At 44.8% G+C, this 18,488-nt stretch overlaps 1 protein-coding gene across 1 annotated transcript; it reads right to left on the reverse strand.

The window, feature by feature from the left end:
* Positions 1-203: 203 nt before the first annotated feature.
* On the reverse strand, positions 204-18,417 carry HMGXB3 (HMG-box containing 3). Its single transcript, XM_031555660.1, has 20 exons — positions 18,007-18,417; positions 17,459-17,475; positions 17,212-17,386; positions 16,195-16,752; positions 15,474-15,572; positions 13,935-14,066; positions 10,944-11,356; positions 10,402-10,577; positions 10,022-10,119; positions 9,380-9,478; positions 8,779-8,928; positions 6,865-7,166; positions 5,630-5,757; positions 5,100-5,231; positions 4,648-4,832; positions 3,863-4,082; positions 3,650-3,783; positions 3,132-3,248; positions 2,534-2,743; positions 204-2,165 (listed from the first exon to the last, which is right to left on the reverse strand). The coding sequence occupies exons 1-20, from the start codon at positions 18,151-18,153 to the stop codon at positions 1,692-1,694; spliced, it is 3,966 nt and encodes a 1,321-aa protein (XP_031411520.1). The 5' UTR covers positions 18,154-18,417; the 3' UTR covers positions 204-1,691.
* Between the last annotated feature and the right edge of the window lie 71 nt (positions 18,418-18,488).

The following is an 18,488-nucleotide window of genomic DNA, read 5'->3' on the forward strand; positions in this document are numbered from 1 at the left end:
TATATATACACTCACCAAAAACCCTAGGAGTTATACAAGGGCCTGAACAATTTCTTGAGCTGTTCTTCTCATACCACATTGCTTCTGGGAATACCGGGTTTTCTGTCTGTGCAGACTGGAAGCACAGTTTACACACACACAGTGCTTGTACTCTTTCCCACTGCAGTCTTCAGGTCTTGTAGGCAAAAAACAACTCACTCGGCCGCAGTTTCACCCCCAAAATTGGAGATAATTTATTAAATTTTATCACTGACTGAAAAAAGTCACTAGCATCTCTTATAATAAGTTAATGTTCTTAACAGAAAAACCCCAAGCCATAATTACTGCATGTGCTCAGACTTGATACATTTACTTTTACAGTACGGTACTCAATAGGTTCCCCTTCACAGAAGGGAATTTTCAACCACACCACAAGCCTCTGAATCTTCCCCCCTGCTCACTCAGACAAAATAAACTCCCTTCCCAGTTCAACATCACCCTCTCCTCTGCAGCACAGCAAAAAAAAACCCTTCAGCTTTGGTGCCAGTGACAACCAAAGAGAATTGACAGCAAGACACACGGCTTTACAGCCAGAGCCTGAGGTGTTCTTTAGACATGCTGCAGGGGCTGAGAAAGCAGCCAGGACAGCAAGAGGCTCCTCACAAGTGCTGTGGGACACAGGCAAGGTGAATAAGACACCTAGGGTGCTGAGACCGCACATGTTGATGCAGCTCTCCAGTGCCTATTCTGAGGGAGGACCTCACAACTCTGCTCACTCTGGCAATCCTGCAGTTTCTCCTTGATCTCACAGTCTTTGTGACTCAGTTCTAAGGGCACAGTAACAGAAATTCAAGTCCTTAAACAAAACAACAACAGAAAGCATTCAAGAGGACAGCATAGAAATGGGAGTGTCCTTCCTATTTTCACAGCTAACACCTCATACAGCCCCCCAACGAACTTGATTCCCTGGGGCCTGACAGGTAAACTCTTAATGTACAGAACACCATTTACTTGCTATGTGTTTCAGCTTCTAAATTATTAGTGCTCATGTGAGGGGACAAATAATTCCAGACAGTTTAGCACCCACAGTACTCTCAATCCTGGCTTCAGAATGGCAGCCTTTAGGGAGGCTCTCAGACAGGATACCTTAAAGCTTCATGGTTCCTCCTCTTCAGCTAAGGACTCCCTGAAACCCATGTGTGAGAGCTCTGCAGGATTTCCAAGCAGGAGCCACTGTCCTAACCTAATCTGTCTGGAACTTTTTGGAACGAATTAGCTGTCTGCCTTTTGAACCTATTCCCATGTCCTCAAGCCCTGCCACCAGTATGCACAAAGAAGTCAGCAAGCAAGATTCAGAATTAAGAAACCTGTGCACTTGGCCATGCGTACCCCCTGCTACCAGAAACATCATTTGCTTCTCCACTTTCCAACTGCAGGGAGAGCAACACTGCACACAGCTGAAGAGTGGGTCCATCACACACCTCACACAGAGGGTGCTGCAGCCTTCAGCAAGGAGCGTGGCAGACCCACTCACAGCAGCATTTGTGACACTCTGGAAGCACACAGCTCTTTGGTCATTAACAGCAGTCAAAGCCACCGCTACTACACCTCCAATCTGTAAAAATAAGTTCTTGAGCCAGACAGCTGCCCAAACCCTGCAGAAGCTGGCCCAGCCCACAACCAGAAAGAGAAACCAGCAAGTTGGTTTGTTACTAAGCAACGTCTTTATCATCTTCCTGCTTCTCTTCTTCATCCTCTTCTGTTTCTGTTTTAATCTGTGCCACTCCGAGCCGGTAGAGAGCATCACGAATTACCACCTCCCCAGGCTGACAGCTCTGTACAATCTCCTGGATCTGCCGATTCACAATTTCCCTGCTGGTGAGGAAGTCCATAAGGCGATTGTAGAGGTAATAATGTGTGGCATTCTCAAAGGTGATGGGCCTTTGGCGGATGTTGCTAGTTTTGCTGTCACTGATAGCAGTGATGATGGTGCTGTAAGGCTCCAGCTCTCGGCACAGGGAGATGCAGTGGTGCCGAGCCGTTGGATCGTGGTGACTGTTGTGCTCCAAACCCGTGTGAACAATTCGGCGTGCTGTCGACTTGGTGATTGGGTGCTGAACGGAGTGCTCAGCCACAGTCATGTCTACACTGTAGTGCTGGTCCAGCAGTTCGGGGCAGGAGACGTACTGGGAGAGAGACACACACCAGGTAGAACCAGAACAAACCTCCCCATAATTAAGAACAAGATAAAACTACCATTCAGCTGAATTCCAAGCAGAACAGCAACCTGAGTCATGCTTCTGAATGGCACAAACGTAGTCGTTTCTGTACGCTCCCTTTCCCACTCTAATGCCCCTATAGATAATCCCAAGGCACTAGAGGCCCTCTTCCTATCCCATTTCTCAAGTAATAGCAGTAGTTTCAGAGCAGTGAGTCAAAACAAGCTACATGCTCCAAAGTTCACGAGTTGAACTGCTACGGGGCACTTCCCCCTGCCTATAAACACTATATAAATCAGTTTTATTGTAGGTTTTTGTAGGTGGACATAACTAACCGCTGGAGGATCCATAGGGTCAGAGAAGCAGCCTTGATTTTTCCCCCACAGCTGGGAAGTCAAGTCAGGACAGTATACGTCTGCACATAGTGCCACTGAAGAGGCCGTATCGACAACATACACTGGAGGCCAGTGACGTGAGGAAACCAGCAGGTCCACATGATCCCGAGCATTTTCTCCTCTTACTATGTACTTTGAGCCACACACAACCTGGAAAGAAAAGGATTAGTACCAAGCAGCACAATAAAACTGAAAACTGACAACAATAGAAAATGAAGAAGAATAAATTAAGCTTCTTTTCAGGTATTCCAGACAATACAGTAATCAGACAGCTACTTTCTCTGAAGACACTGTTTCCTCATCACACATAATCACTTCACGGTGTGCAGTTTCACCTCAGCAGAGGCATCTGACAGATTTCCCATCACCAGTCAGCCTCAAGATCTCCTGCAGGACTGCTCACACGCCAGGCCCCAGAGGCAGCACGTTTCATGCCTGAGGCTCAGAGAGACCCACTGGACTGATTTTATTTAACAAAGGAACTCCACACTGGTCTCTCAGGTAAGAGAAGGCTACTGCTAACTCCAGCCTTCCTTACCTGATGTGGACACACTTTGTAGATCTTTCCTCCTGTGTGGTAAGCAGAAGTTTGCCTGATGCTTGTCCCATTCTGAACAAAGTCATAGAGAGCCAGGAGGGAGTAACAGAGCTGGTCCTAGAAAAAAACAGGCACCAGAGACAGTCTGTATATGACAAACTAATGGACTCTCCCAAAGACAGAGCAGGCTGCAGGCAAGGTCTTCCAAATGCTCATTTACGCATTGTCCAATAACCTCCTAATTCCAGTCAGCACCACGAGGATGCCAAGCAATTACATGATGTGGAATCTGTGACAAGGTAATTACAGGCTTCTTTTTTTCCAGTCTCCAAAGTTAAATTTCTTTTACAACGTGTAAGTAATCCTATAATCTGCAGGCACCTTTCTAACCCACTCCTGCCCCTGGCACAGTCAAATGAAAACTTTATTATCTAAGCTGGCAAGTGCAATTTAGGGAAAGACAGTGACAAACAGCTCCACTCACGCAGACTGGTATATGTGGGCAAATTAGCCATTACCTTTGTATCTGAGGGCTCCCAGGGAATGCTGCACTGTGTCAGAAAGCTCCGCAGCTCTTCCTCACTGTAAGAGCTTATCAGCTCAAGCCTGAAGGTTTCTTCCTGAAGGAGCCTCACCAAGGCACTCCCATTACCTGCAAAAGCAGGAACCATTTGTTCTCAGGTAAGAAATCATCACCACATCAAGTTCCTAATAAGCACCCCAGCCATTACCTGGCACTGGCTGCGCATCCAAGTTCTTGTCCTTCTCAGTATTGATGACCACAGCTCCTCTCATCAATGGGGGGAAGAAAGGAGCAACAATAGAAGCATCAAACTTTGTGATGGGGATGCTAGAAGGAAAAGCCACCTGCTCGATCACCTCTGTCTCCATTGTGGACCAGAAGTCTTCCACATTCACTTCACTTGATGACAAGAATTCTGGCCAAGTAAACTAGAAAGAGCAATAGAACAAACTGGTCAAACAAAAATAACCACAGCTCACTTGTAATTGGCATCAGCCTCACTCAAAGCACAAAGACTACCCAGAAGAGTGGTCATCCCAAGTATAGCAGGATGACATCAGGCTCCTTTTCTGTCCTGGAGCTCCCCATAATCACTTCAAAACCATTTATTTGACATAAAACCAGATGTTCTGCATAGTACAACAAGGGCATTTTTCTCCATTTGGAAAGACAGCAGCTCCAGGAAAAAGAAGTTAAAAAAAAAAAAAAGTTATTTTGTATCACAGGAGGAAGGCAAATTTCATCCAAGGTCCCTACTGTCAGGCAGCTGGACTAAAGCTGTGGTCCAGGCACTAAGGATTTTGTTTTCTCCAAACAGCTCTATGAGGAAGTGCAAACATCACCACTCCAGCCACATCCTCTTGCCAAGCATCAGCAGAAAACTGCTCACAAAGACATCACGTAATTGTTGTCCATTGCAAAGACCAGACTCAGCAAAAGTCTTTATGATCTGCTTTGAATATGAACAGGATGCAAAGTCTCTGAAAAGCTTACCTCTATGTTTTTCAGTGCCAGAACATTTTCTACGTTTCTCTGGGCTATTTCCACCTTGGGGGTTATGCCACAGATTCCACAGATCATATCATTGTAATCCCGGACAGTGAGGCACTCAAAGGCCCAGTAGCCATTGCACAGCAGTTCCTGGAGCTGAATCTGCTCGTCTGGGCTCAGGCTTTTTTCTGAAAGGAGAACACGCCGCCGTTACAGCTTTCACTTCCTACAGTCAGTGAAGAGGTAGTAGAACTCTCCTACGCAGGAGAAAAACAAACCTGTCCTGCAGAGAAATGCTAAGGAGAACTGGTCACAAAGGTACTGTTGGGTTTAGGAAGTCATTTCACAGAAACCTACCATACCAGAAGAGGTGGATTTTTCCTTTTTAACTTAACAGACTTCAACAGGTCACAGAATTTAGTGTGTTATGGTAAAAAACAAAGGGGAAAACCCACCAGTTTGCTCCTGAACAGAGTTGAGAATATTGCCAACAGCCACTCTGGGATCCTCTCCAAGTTTGATGTGGTTCCGGATTGCAAACAGAAGATCCAAGCTCACAAGTAACTTGTTACCCACGTTGAAAAGGCCTGCAATTATAACAGATAGTTATTGCCTGTATGGTTCCAGATATCCCTCACAATGAAATACATTCCTTACTGATACGCAAAGTGCTTATAAAGGTACAGCTCAAAAATAGATGGATATAGCTGGACAGTGCTTCCATAACTGTTCCCAGCATTTATCCCTTGGACAGAGGAGATTGACAACAAGGAAGCCAGGCATGGTCTTCCTCAAAGTATTCATTCATACAAATACAGGTTTACTTACAGAAACAGGAGAATTCAAGTAAAAAATAATAATATCTAAAACAATGGGGCACATAAGAGGCTTTTCTGTGCAGACAATTTGCTGATACAGTCCCAAGGCTTCTGATGGTGTCAGTCTGTACTCATGCTGTAAGTTTCTACATTCATTTTTTTCCTACCTGTGTAAATATCAGTGAAGCTATGGAGAGCCAAACACTGCAGGTTCAAGCACACTTTGACCTGAGCTGTAACCACCTGTAATCTATTAGCTGTCAGCAGCCAGCACTCCTGAGGACCAGCAAGGGAACTGTAACAGACAAGCAAAAGACAGCTCAGACTTAAGCCAACAGATTTTTCAGTCCAGGACTGCAGTAACTTAAGTTGTTTGAGTTCAGATTGGTTCACTCATACGTCAGTCCCAGACAGTTCACATAAATTCACATCAGACAGAAAATTTTAAATTTTTAAATAGATTTCCCTGGCACAGTCAGGTCACTGTTCACATTCTTTACACAGCACTAGAGCTCCACATATTGAACACACGGGATTTGAGAGATGTAGAAAACGTACAGGCCAGGTGCCCTGAGAGAAGTATCAGCCTTACTGTTACAGAGCAGCAAATGGTGTCTAAGAACAAGCTCTGCCCAAATCAGTCCCAGCACACGCACAGATTCAGAAAGGCCCATTCCCTTACCACAAGGATCCAAGGGGGAAGTTCAGACAGGAAAATGCCAGTTGCACCCTAGTGGCAGAAATGCAGCTGTCCACCCAAGAAAACAGGAATTAAAATTCAAAGTTAGCTCTCCCTTCCACTGGCAGCAGTTTAATTAGAGCCGATGCAGGCAGGAAGGAGATATCCTACGGGCTTTTATGCAGAACTAGGTAAGGGAATCTAGCCTATGCATTGTAGTTGCAGAGTCTTTTGGGTTTTTGGGCACTGGGTCCAAGAAAAGCTTCACTCAAGCCCATGCTAGGCTATAAAAAGAATGGAAACATCATAACGATCCACACGGCAAACATTCAGACTGGGAAGAGAAAGAAAAAGGGAAATCATGTAACATGCATCTATAATCCCACAGTTTTGCCTGTCAGCCTCAAAACATCAGAATGGAAAACAAATAGGGGATGAATAACGAAGACTTCATTCAAAAAAAATCAAACCTAGACTTAGCAATTACGCTTTGATGAAGCTCTCCTGCTGTATGGTAATAGCAACCATGGCAAAGTGAATGGTACAGGAGAAACAGGAACTGCTTAGAGTTATCCAGAGAAGCCCTTCCCACAGACATGTAGCATACCGTCACTTACACCAGCTTCAGAATTGGAGTTAAAGCAAATATTATTTCTTGCATACTTGTAACAGAGAATATCAGCACAGGGTTTAAAGAGCCACAAGTCTAAAACATAATCTTACTTCTGTCCCCCTTTGAACAGAGGGCTGTTACAGAGGAGGCACTGCGCAGACGGAGACTCGTAGTAGTTTGACCAGGAGGTCTGCTCTATGGTGACTGCCTCCTCACTCACGTTGGACAGGATGAGCCGTGAGCTGTTCAGTTCATGGATGAGTGTGAAGACCTCAGCCAGCTCCGATTCATTCTCTGGGATCTGCATTACTTTGCGCAGCAGCTGTAGGGTGGATTGACGCTGGATCTCTTTCTGGGATGGGGTTAGGGGCTCACTGGTGTTCAGCACATCAGGCTGACCTGGACTGACCTCCTAGAAAGCAAACAAAACACATTTTAAACTAGGCAAGTGTGGGGATGAAATACGAAGAAGCCGACAGAAGTCACAAAAGGTAGCAGCAGCACAGTGACCTCTGTTCCCAGAAGACTTGACTTCTACTTCACTGCACTCCACTGACCGCAGATTGTAGTTTCAGGCCTAAGTCACTTCACCCAAAATACTTCTTCACAGCATGGCCTTTTGGGGAACTTCTGTTGTATCACTAGTTCATCGTAGGCTTATCACTAAATGGAGCATTACTGCAGGGACTGAGGATCAGGATCGGGATCAACAGGGCAACAAAGCCTTCAATACTTCTGTCAAACATCACTGCCTGTCTCCATATGCCATCATCCACATTTTCCTAGCTACAGCAGTCTGCATACTCCATAGGAGCCAGAACAGACAAGTGTTACACAGGAACCAAGCCTTGCCATGTGTGGAATACACTGATGGATTCCAGTTGATCTGCTACAATCCTTTCTCTCAGACATACGCCCCTCCACCAAGTCAAATACACAGGATCAAACTCTAGTTGACTCAGAAGAACTGAGAGAACATACACAGACCAATCTATTTTAATCACATCAACCCTTCTGCCAAACTTCCATCTGTTTTCCTGTCTAGTTTAGCAGTGAGACAAACAATCAGTCCAAAAGCACAGAGATAACACTGAGCCATGCGACTGAAATGCTGAATACAACTAAAGCAGAAAATTAAGGGGAAAAAAAAACAAAATAAATGAGGAAGAGACAAGCCACACGCCTCTCAAAATGCAAGCTGAGCTAAGTGTGCTACTGTTCCTTACACATCTGCTTATGTGTGGGTTTCACATGGGCCACTTCAGTTTGTTGGGTTTGGGGAGTTTTATTTTGCTTTTTGTTTGTTTTTAAACAGTGCACAAAGCCAGGCTCTTCAAAATACATTTTATAAGAAGTGGAAGAGTCAAATTACCACACAGCCTAAAATGCTGGCTTTTGAAATAATCATTCTGTGAGAGAAAAGCTAAGCTTTGAAACTTCAAATGCAAAAAAAACCCGAAAACCAAATGAAGGTCACAATTCATTATTTACACCCAGCAGAACAAGAGGAGATATCTTGAACATCATCTTTCCACAACAGAAAAAAAAATACTACATCCAGAAATAAATTCAGTCTGGAAGTAAAGCTGCACTACAAACCCCTAAAAATAGGAAGCTCTAACACAGGATGTACTCAGATGTACAAGATGTACATTTGCCACAAACTGGTCACAAAGGAGACCAGGCTTGGGAGTTTTTTGATGAAGTCTGAAGTTCCACTAAGCTGACACAACTGTGACTTCAGGGATGGGTTCCCAAGCACGTACCAACATGCTGTAAACATTTGTAAGCTACAGAGACATCCAGTGGTAGAATGGAGTGCTGTCAGTCTCACTGTGAGCCTGAAGCACCACTGCTGCAGAAGCTGAACAGAAGAAAACATTATCACAAGTACTGCAGTAACTAACGTTGCTCTGTTAGAAGCAGACTTACCAAACGGGAAAAAAAAAATTAACACGTTCTCATGGGAACTTGCAAACTTCCTCATCCACTCCACAACATCCCTTTGAAAGATCAAACCTTACCAGAGATTTCCCTGTTTTCTCAGCTCTGTCTTTGGCAAGATTATAGCCACACTTTGGGCAGATTCGTGGCTTGTGCCTGTTTGTATACACATAACTACAAGATGGGTTCTTGCATTTCCCTCTGCCACGTGATGTTGCCAATCCCAAATCCTGGAAGGACACAAGAATTACATTTGCTGACCATGACTGTAGAACAGTCTGCTGGAATATCATATGCTTTTCCCTAGCACTTAGTGTGAAGGTTATATAATGGCCTTGTCACTTTGTACACAATATTTTAACTGGCACCCAAATGTTCTGGGTCAAATCCCAGAGACCACGGATACTCCACCCATTCAACATAGAAACCACCAAATCTCCCCCCTAACACTTACAGGGGATGGTGACAATGCAGGTATGAAAATAATCCAGTTCTTAACATGACTGCAACATATCACAGTCAGACTAGATAGGTCAACAGATGACATACATGGCCCACATTTCCCCACATCAAATACAAAACACGTTTCTGTAAGTCAGTTAAACAAAAGCCATGAGAGCAGCCTCATCCCAGAGATAACAATTCCCACAGTGTAACTCAGATCATCTGAAGAATTCTCACCAAAGTTACAGTGCAGCTGTACTTGTAGGATGGGAAGACGTCTGGTTTGACCTCCACTACTTTAACCTGTGATGCCCTGTTGGTCAAACCACTGTGGAGCTGCATTGAAAGCAGAAAAAAATACCACCTGTGAGATACCTGCAATGGAATACTCACATCTTGTAAGTAAATACATATTAGCTTTTTTTTTTCCCCCTCTCAAGAAATCTGAAAATGTTCATTAATATCCATGGATTACCAAACACTGCTTTGCATACCAAGGCTTTAAAATACAGAAGTATTTGAGCATATTTGCAAGCTTTGCTTCTTTACTCAATCATCTTTCACAGACTCCCTCAGTATAAAGTCAGTGTTATATTTCAGATTATCAAAATGCTACCAGACCTCGTAACATCTTCTGGAAGCTACTGGAAGTTCTCAAAGCAACCAACCAAAGGACTGTCCAACAGCAACAGCAGTTCAGTTCCTAACCTCAGCTATCTAGAATTCACACTGCTTCAGAGCCACCTCCTAAAAACCAACAGCCACAATTTCCATCATCATCAGGCTGCTACACTGTCATATTCTATCTTCCATCCCTCCGGTCTAGGGAAAAAAATGCCAAAGACAAAAATGTGCATTTGAAGAACAAACCACAGGTACCTTGCGCTCCTCAGCACTGGGTGGCTGCAGAACTGACTGGCCCAACTGCTTCAGTGTACTGGGCTTCAAGCCTGACGTTCTCACAGGAGGATGTTTGTCTTGAAGAGGGAAAAGAGCACAGCAGGTTAGACATGGGAACATGGTCTTTGTGAATGACACCACAGTCACATGAGATATTTTCCTCTGAACTTGAAATGATCCAAGCAGGTGTTTCATGCACCATTTACCTGCCCTTCTGGTTAGAAAGAGAAGGAGGGTATTTTTTACCTAGGATAGCTCACTGTCTCCCTTCAGACATATCTCATTACTTGACAAAGACCCTTCAATATGGTGAGGAAAGACAATCACTCCCAAAGCATACCAGAGACCCAGTATTTTACCAGTATTCGCAAACGCCTGTCTCTTGCTAGCCTGCTCAGTGCTGGCTTCTCTCCCCACGCTGGCTGGTGCGGGCAGAATTGCTCGCATGGGCCTTGCTGCAGCCAGCAAGGAGGGCTTCGGTCTTGGTTTACTCTTTACTTCTTGCCCTTTGTGTGCAGCAGCTGGAGCATCAATTCTAAAAGACAAGAGCTACAATCGGAAAAAAATTCCATGTCTTCCTTCTCACCCTCAATTTTCTTCTCTTTCCTGAATTGTGCTTTATTAGCACGATCATCACAGCTATTGTAGTAGAAAGGAAAATTGCGCTAAAGATACATCTGCACTGAGACTACTACAGTAATTTAATTGTCACTTAAAAGAAAAAAATAGCTTTGATGGACAAAACTATCTCAAAGGAACAATCCTGAACTGGCAGAAAGCAGACGGTACACAGAATGGGTCTCGCGTGAAGCACTGCCAGCAGTCTTCGATTTCTTGGATTTGTCCCATCAATACACAACAGACATCACACATTCCCATAACATATGGAAAACTGACTCACACCACAGGCTTTTTTGCAGAGGCATTTGTACTCAGCACCTCGGAAGATGGTGGCATTCCCAGCCCTCTGCTATCTTTTTCTGCCTGCTCTGCAGAAGAGTCTCCTTGCAGTTGGCTCCCTTGACCCAGCGTCACTCCAGCAGCACTTCCTCCATCTTCAGCAAGCACGTTGTTTGTAAGAATGTGAGCATCAGAGATGATTACTTCCTCCCACTCGGTCTCCTCCATTTGCCCTCCATCAGGCACAGCATTCAGCAGCTGGCTGACCGCTTCGGAGCTTTCCAGGGCAGACTTGGAGGTACTCTCACCAACAGCCACTGAGTCTGAGAACATTGACTGCTGACCTCTTTTAGTTGCAGGAGTTTTCAGAGAAGTGCTTGAATTAGGCTCAGATTTGCTTTTTGGTTGCTTTTCCTGGAAACAAAGAGATGATCACATTTCAGAGGTTTAAGCTTTTGCAGGTAAGCAGGTTCCCTTCAGTCTGGTTTGCCCGTGCCCTATCCAATGCCGGATCAAAACAGTAACATTAGGAGTGCCTAAGCAATGAATTGCACACAAGAGCAGAAAGATAACATCTTCTACAATGGGAATGTCCCTGTTAATATTCTATCTACCATTGGTGCAGAGCGCGTTGCAGAGTGCTGCAGTCACTATACTGGATGGAGGGGAAGCCATCTAGAGAAACCTGGACAGGCTGGAGAAGTGGGCCCATGAGAACCTAATGAGGTTCAGTAAGGCCAAGGGCAAGGAGAACCCCTTGAGAGCAGCCCTGTGGAGAAGGACTTGGGGGTCCTGGTAGATGAGAAGCTGGACGTGAGCCAGCAGTGTTTGCTTGCAGCCTGGAAGGCCAACTGTGTTCTGGGCTGCGTTAAAAGAGGGGTGGCCAGCACGGAGAGGAGGTGATTGCCCCCCTCTACTTGGCTCTTGTGAGGCTCCATCTGGAGAACTGTGTCCGGGTCTGGAGCCCCCAGCACAGGAAGGACGTGGAGATCTTGGAGCGGGTCCAGAGGAGGGCCATTAAGATGATCAGAGGGCTGGAGCACCTCTCCTATGAGGAAAGGTAGAGGGAACTGGGATTGTTTAGCTTGGAAAATAGAAGGCTGCGGGGAGACCTCATTGTGGCCTTCCAATATTTGAAAGGAGTCTATAAACAGGAGGGGGAACGACTGTTTACAAGCATGGATAGCAATAGGACAAGGGGGAATGGTTTTAAACTAAGACAGGGGAGGCTTAGGAGGAAATTTTTCACTCAGAGGGTAGTGTCACACACTGGAACAGGTTGCCCAAGGAGGTTGTGGATGCCCCATCCCTGGAGGCATTCAAGGCCAGGCTGGATGTGGCTCTGGGCAGCCTGGTCTGGTGGTTGGCGACCCTGCACATGGCAGGAGGGTTGAAACTGGATGAGCATTGTGGCCCTTTCAACCCAGGCCATTCTATGATTCTATGATTCTCTAGTTTTATTTTTAGACACTTTGAAGAAACAGTCACCCTTAAACTCTCTCAAATATCACTATTAGCATCAATACCACAAATTCATCCAAGGGCTCCTTTCCTATCCTCAGCTCTCTGATGCTGCCTGCTCTTCCACACTGCTGGAGAACTAAAGGTCCCTAGACACAGAACGTGCAGCTATGGGGTAGAACTGCAGCGTAGTGCAAAGGGCTGTAGTAGCACTCAGAAAAGCATGCAGCTGAGGGAGTCAGGAAACACAGAATTACACGTGAAGGTTTTTCAACTTGAAGTGAAGTCTTGTCATTGAAGCTACAGAAGTCATGCATTGGGGTCAATGAAGATGGAGCACTGAACAGGTAATCCACAAATGCTATCAGAGGAATGGAGTCAAGAGTTTCTGGCATGATAAACATATGGATTCTAAGCTTTCTACAGAGGTTATACTCAGGAGAATATTCTAGTTTTTGACAAACAGACGTCTTCTAACCTAATCTTTTATCTAAGGAACAGGAAGGTGTGTATATATTCAGTTTCTGTTTTACTGATGTTATTACCAGTCTAAGAAAAAATTGCTGATGCATATTTTTCTCCAAGAAGTGACACCATAAGTGGAACTGTTTACACAAACATGTTCCCAGAAGAGCAGAATAAAACTGAAAAAGAGAAGGAAAACTTCCCTCATTTTAGTTCTAATCAGTGTAGGATTTAACAGGGCAGGCATGACATATTCAGGCAGAACCATGTATTTACAGTTAGCCACCTATCCACTTCAGTATGTTTACAGCACCAAAGATAATAAACCATCATCACTATTTGTTTCCTAGCACGTGGAAAGCCCAGTGATCAGCTGGGACACTACAAAGTGCGTAATCTGTTTGAAGAACTTTTTGAAACTAAACACTTCATGGATGTAGACACTGTAGCAGAAATGCAAGTCAGGGCTTGAACCAGTGATTGAGCATCTGGTGGGAAGGCAGGGCCAGCCCAAGGGAGCTCAGGTGTGTGCAATGTACCTGAGTGACCAGAAGGGGTGGAGCCAGGATCCACCCCTTCCCAGACCTCATTTAAGGGTTGGCAGTGGAGGTAAGGGGCTCTTACTGGAGATCCCTGTGTACCTGAAGCCTTCCAAACTTCCAAAAGTAAGCAGCTTTTTTCCTTTGTTTCTGTGGCTGTCGCATTTTAGCAAGTTCTCCCCTGTTGCATCCTAGGACTTTGTTACTATGCTGCTGTTGCTGTACTTTCCTTTGTGTTACAAGACACAAAATGAAGTAAGTTCAGGACAAATTCATATAAAGCCACAAAAGTTTTTACAGAGAATATCCCTTAACTTGAGCCCAAAGGGTCCTATTTCAGACTAATAGAACAAGCCTATCTGTTGAGAGCTGAATAATTATGTTTACACTGCTGTGGTTTAAGGAGCAAGTATTTGAGAGCATGGCTAGTAGAGTTGTCAGCAACTTGCATAGCATGTGGGGAGAGACTTTTTCCATTCAACAACTCAATTTTGTCTGAAATCAAAGAGAATGAAAAGCCAATTTACCTTTGGGATCCATTTCCCTCCAAGGAAGTTCCCACATTTGGGGCATTTTGGTGGCTTATGCCTGGTGACGTAAGTGAACGAACAGCGAGGATTGGTGCAGTTCCCGTGTCCCCTGCGAGTGTAGGTGGTTGTCTGAAACAAGAGTTGTCAAGGATTTCTCTACAGAGCTGAAAAGATACCAAGCTGTGCGCATCACTCCCTTTTCCTAGAAAGTACTTTACAAATGTTATCTAGCAAATGGCCTGCTCTTCACTATTATTCATCAGCCAACACTCATTTGTATCAGTGAGTCAGCACCGTAATTACACTGAATTCAAGTGTCCTGTCTGTACACAGACGTTCAGTGTTAACAGAATTTGGTTTAAATTGCAGAGCAGAGATAAGCAATGCATATAACCTACAGGTGAAGCTAACCTTGCACTTCCAACAGTGCATTTGAAAAAGTCATAATACAATGGTACAAAATGATTCAAACAGCAGTCCACAGTGAGGCAAGATTTAAATGATGCATTTGTGTCGGAGTGACAGTGTTTGAAGGAAACAAATGCTTGTGATGTGAAGACCGTTTTCATCAGTAAGGTAATATGTTGTGGTGTGCAGTGCTAAAATACTCCCTGGTGCCTTACTGTCACTCACTATAAGCTACTGTAATACCAGCAGCACCACCAGGCACTATTTACAAAGACAAATAAACCAGTCTTTCATTTTTGCCAAAAACACTAAATCTACACGTGGAGCTTCTGTCAGCGCATCATTTTTCAGGATTCCATATTGCCACTCCTGAGGGAGCTGTTGTGCTGTCAGTCTGTAACTACGTCTTTTTCCTAGAAATGCAAGTGCTGCCATTAAGGAAAATAGACCACTTAAGCTAGGTGCTTCTCAGGAATAAATACCTGAGGTATCTCCATCTTCCCTGAGACACTTAGGCAAACATCACACTAGGAACTTCTACAAATATCTGCAGTGTTCCACCTGCTAGAAGCACGGGGATGCAAGACAACAGATCTTCCCACCGCCTTATACAACACAAGAAGCTGCTGTGCTGACTGTACAGTGAAGTCTCTCAGTGGCTACAAAAAGCCAGGTGGCTGGAGTGACAAGATTATAGAAATAATGCCACTCTTCCTTGTGCAAACTTTTGCAAACAAACTTTTTTGTGAATTTTCAAAACCTGAGGTCACTGTTCATCTACCATCACATGGCTAAAGTGACAGCCATCCAAGTGACCAGGGAACTCATGCTCCTGTCACAAGGGCAGACTTTTGCTCTCAGAAACTACTGTTGACCAGATGGGTTGCAACACCACTGTGTACTCTGTCTGCTTCCAAGAACTTGAGGACAAAGGCAATAGGATTATAAAATGCTCTGGGAGGTTGGAGACCTCCATTTGCCTGCACAAGGCACAAAGCCAGGGATAAGAAATGCATTAACTGATGTGGTGATTTCAAGTTGGACTATGATCAAACCTTTCCTACTCTGGCAGAAGGCAACCCTGCGGTAATATATCTGTATCTTGAAATACAAGACTGGGTTTCTTACCAGTTTAATTGATGTTGGGTTCTCCACAACGGAATGAGCTGGCAAAGGTAACATAATGAACTGTGTAGCAGGTGTGGAAGAGCTGCTCTCTTCAGTATCCTAAAATGAAGTGTAAGGGAAATTACATGCAGAAAACAAGGCATGAGGTGGTCTGTATTCCACCCTTTCACAAACACTACAATTGAAGGTATACCTTGAGGATCTGTGAGACCAGAAAGCAGGAAAAAAGAGTGAACATTTCAAATGCAACAGCCTTACCCTGTCTGCTCTGTAAGTTATCTAACTCTTTATATCTTGAAACTGTTGAAATCAGCAGACCCAAAACTACACAGTATGTTTTCTGTAACATATCCCTATCACCTCAAACTAAATGGACTCCCTTTTCTCTGCAACCAAGAAAACAGTTCTCAAGAGCACAGAGGTAATATTTCTTCACTCCAAAACCTTGAAATACAACTGTGGAAGCCACCTCAAGTACTGTTAAAATAATGATTTAAAAAAAATCAACCTTTGACCACTCATCTCAAGATAGGAGTGACAGCAGCATCTAGCAGAGAACCTGCAGTAAACACTGAGTTAGAAAAGCTGCTCCTTGCCACACTACTGAGCAATACAAGATCTCCTGCAGCCACCAAAAATCTCAATTAAAACACGATAAACAGCAGTCAGACATTTCTGGTGAGAAGCTGACAGTATTCAGAGCATTACTTGAGTAACTCACCCTCCCAGTCACCACAGCCACCACAGACACACCATCTGGAATCTGAGGACGGGCCACAGTGATGCTCCCATTGGAGATGTCTGCAGAGCCACTGACCAGAGTCTCTTCGATAATGACCCGAGTTGTCTGATATGGCTGCCCTTCCATTTCCAGAGAAGCCTCATCCGAGAGGACATCAGCCACTTTATCTGTCACAGGCCCAGCATAGTGAGAGAGAACCTCTGATGCCACCACTTCTTCCACAGCCTCTGACTGTCTGAAGGAAGTGGTCTCTTCTGACAGTCCTTCAATGGCAATGCACTGCTCAGAAATGCCAACGTGGCTCGAGTCCATAGAAAGGACATTTTGCACAGCATCATGGGAGGTGTTTGTGATGTTGGTGGAAGCTGTCCCTTCAGGTGCTGCTTGACCCTGTGTCACGTGCAGCTCCAGTGACTGCCTGCTCCTGTCCTCTTGAAGAGTGGTTTTGGGAATAATTATATAATCTGAGCGAGGAAGAATCTTGCGGAAACCTGGAATGTCTGGAACTACGGTAGTTCGAGAGGACACCTTGGAGTTCTGTTGGCAAAAACAGGGTGAAACGAATGAATGAGAGAAAAAGGGGGATTTGGTTCTCAGTCCTGCACGAGTGTTTTAGTGCTGAAAGCTCGAACGGCTCCCTCAAGTATTCTACTAGAGTTCTCCACATGACAGCTTGGAGCCCCTCTCAGCCCTCATTTTATCATCCACTTCACCATCAATTGCTCTGACATAATACAAAAATAACTACCATTCCCATCAGCATGAACTGACATGTCTGTCTCGAGTTTCAAAACATTATCCCTCGACTGAAGAAAAGGCAAAAGAAATACACTGCCTCACACACTGCTTCCATACAGGCAGTCTGAAACAAAAATACAAACTGGAATCTGCAGTTAACAGTTCTCTCACAGTGCTGTGTAAGCATTTAAGTGCCAAAACATACAGCCGCTGGCCTCTCTCTTCACAAGGCAAAGAATGACAGAAAAGGTGACTTACTGGGTCCAGTCCCTCTTTCTCTAGCTTTGCTTTCTCCAAGTAATAGCTTTTTTCAGCCACACTAAGCAGCCTCCAACTCTCGCTGATCTTTTTGTTGATTTCAGATTGAGGGAGGTGGGGAAGCTCTTGCTGTACTTTCAAGTAAATATCATAATAGTAGAGGAGGTAAGCAGATCTGAAATGCAACAGACTGAAACATTAATGTCATTCTACAGCAACTTCAAAAAAGAAAAGCACAAGGTTTTACAATGGTTCAAGGTCAAACTACAAGCATGTGAGATACATTTCTACATGTAAATGCATTTTTAAAACTGGATGAAAGCGAAGATTCTGAAGAGAACTTCTGCCATACGGAGCAAGACTCTGAGTCACATGATTAAAACTTAAGAACAAGCAATGGCAGCACTCACAAAGACATGCCAGGAGCCCAAAGGCTGCCTTTTTAAGTATGTTTTGCACTACTGTGTTTCAACTGTACTGTGAAGTTTATTGTTATCAACTGGTAGAAGGAAAACTGTCCCGACACTCAAGATTAGGTTGAACATCAGGGGGAAGTTCTTTACTATGGAAGTGGTGAGGTGCTGGAACAGGCTGCCCAGAGAAGTTGTGGATGCCCCGTCCCTGGAGGTGTTCAAGGCCAGATTGGATGGGGCCCTGGGCAGCCTGGTCTTGTATTAAATGTGGAGGTTGGTGGCCATGCATGTGGCAGGGGGCTGGGAGATTCATGACTCTCGAGGTCCCTTCCAACCTGGGCCATTCCGTGATCATAAAGAAATGAAGACAGGAAGAACTTACCTGGGTTTTTTCGGCTTTTTCTCCGTGATCACCAGGACTTTTGTATTTCTTTTTCTTCTTGGAAGGCACTGGTGATGTGTAAGTGTAGGTGTCCTCTATTTCCTCCATGACCACAGTTACTTCAGTGCCATCATACGGAGCCTCCATCGCTAAAGACACACACAGCGTCAGGCATTCACCTACGCAGCACTTTCCTCCCCACAAACACTGCTCTTTATCACCCTTGCAAAACGACAACGTCACTTGAAGGGTTGATATCAATTAAGATAACGACAGCTTCTGATCAACTTTTAGAAGAGAACACCTTTGGCAGCGTTCTGTGCAGCTTAACACAACCGCGTGCATGCACTGAGAGCTGCAGCACCCCGGGAACCTCCGAGAAAACCAGCTCTGGCGGTGCGGGAGGATTCCCATCCCCAGCCGTGTGACCCAGCAGCAGCGCGGAGCCCTCCTCCCTCTCCCGCGGCACGACGACGCAAGGC

Source organism: Meleagris gallopavo, chromosome 15 (genome assembly GCF_000146605.3).
Source record: "Meleagris gallopavo isolate NT-WF06-2002-E0010 breed Aviagen turkey brand Nicholas breeding stock chromosome 15, Turkey_5.1, whole genome shotgun sequence".
NCBI classification, from domain to species: Eukaryota; Metazoa; Chordata; class Aves; order Galliformes; family Phasianidae; genus Meleagris; species Meleagris gallopavo.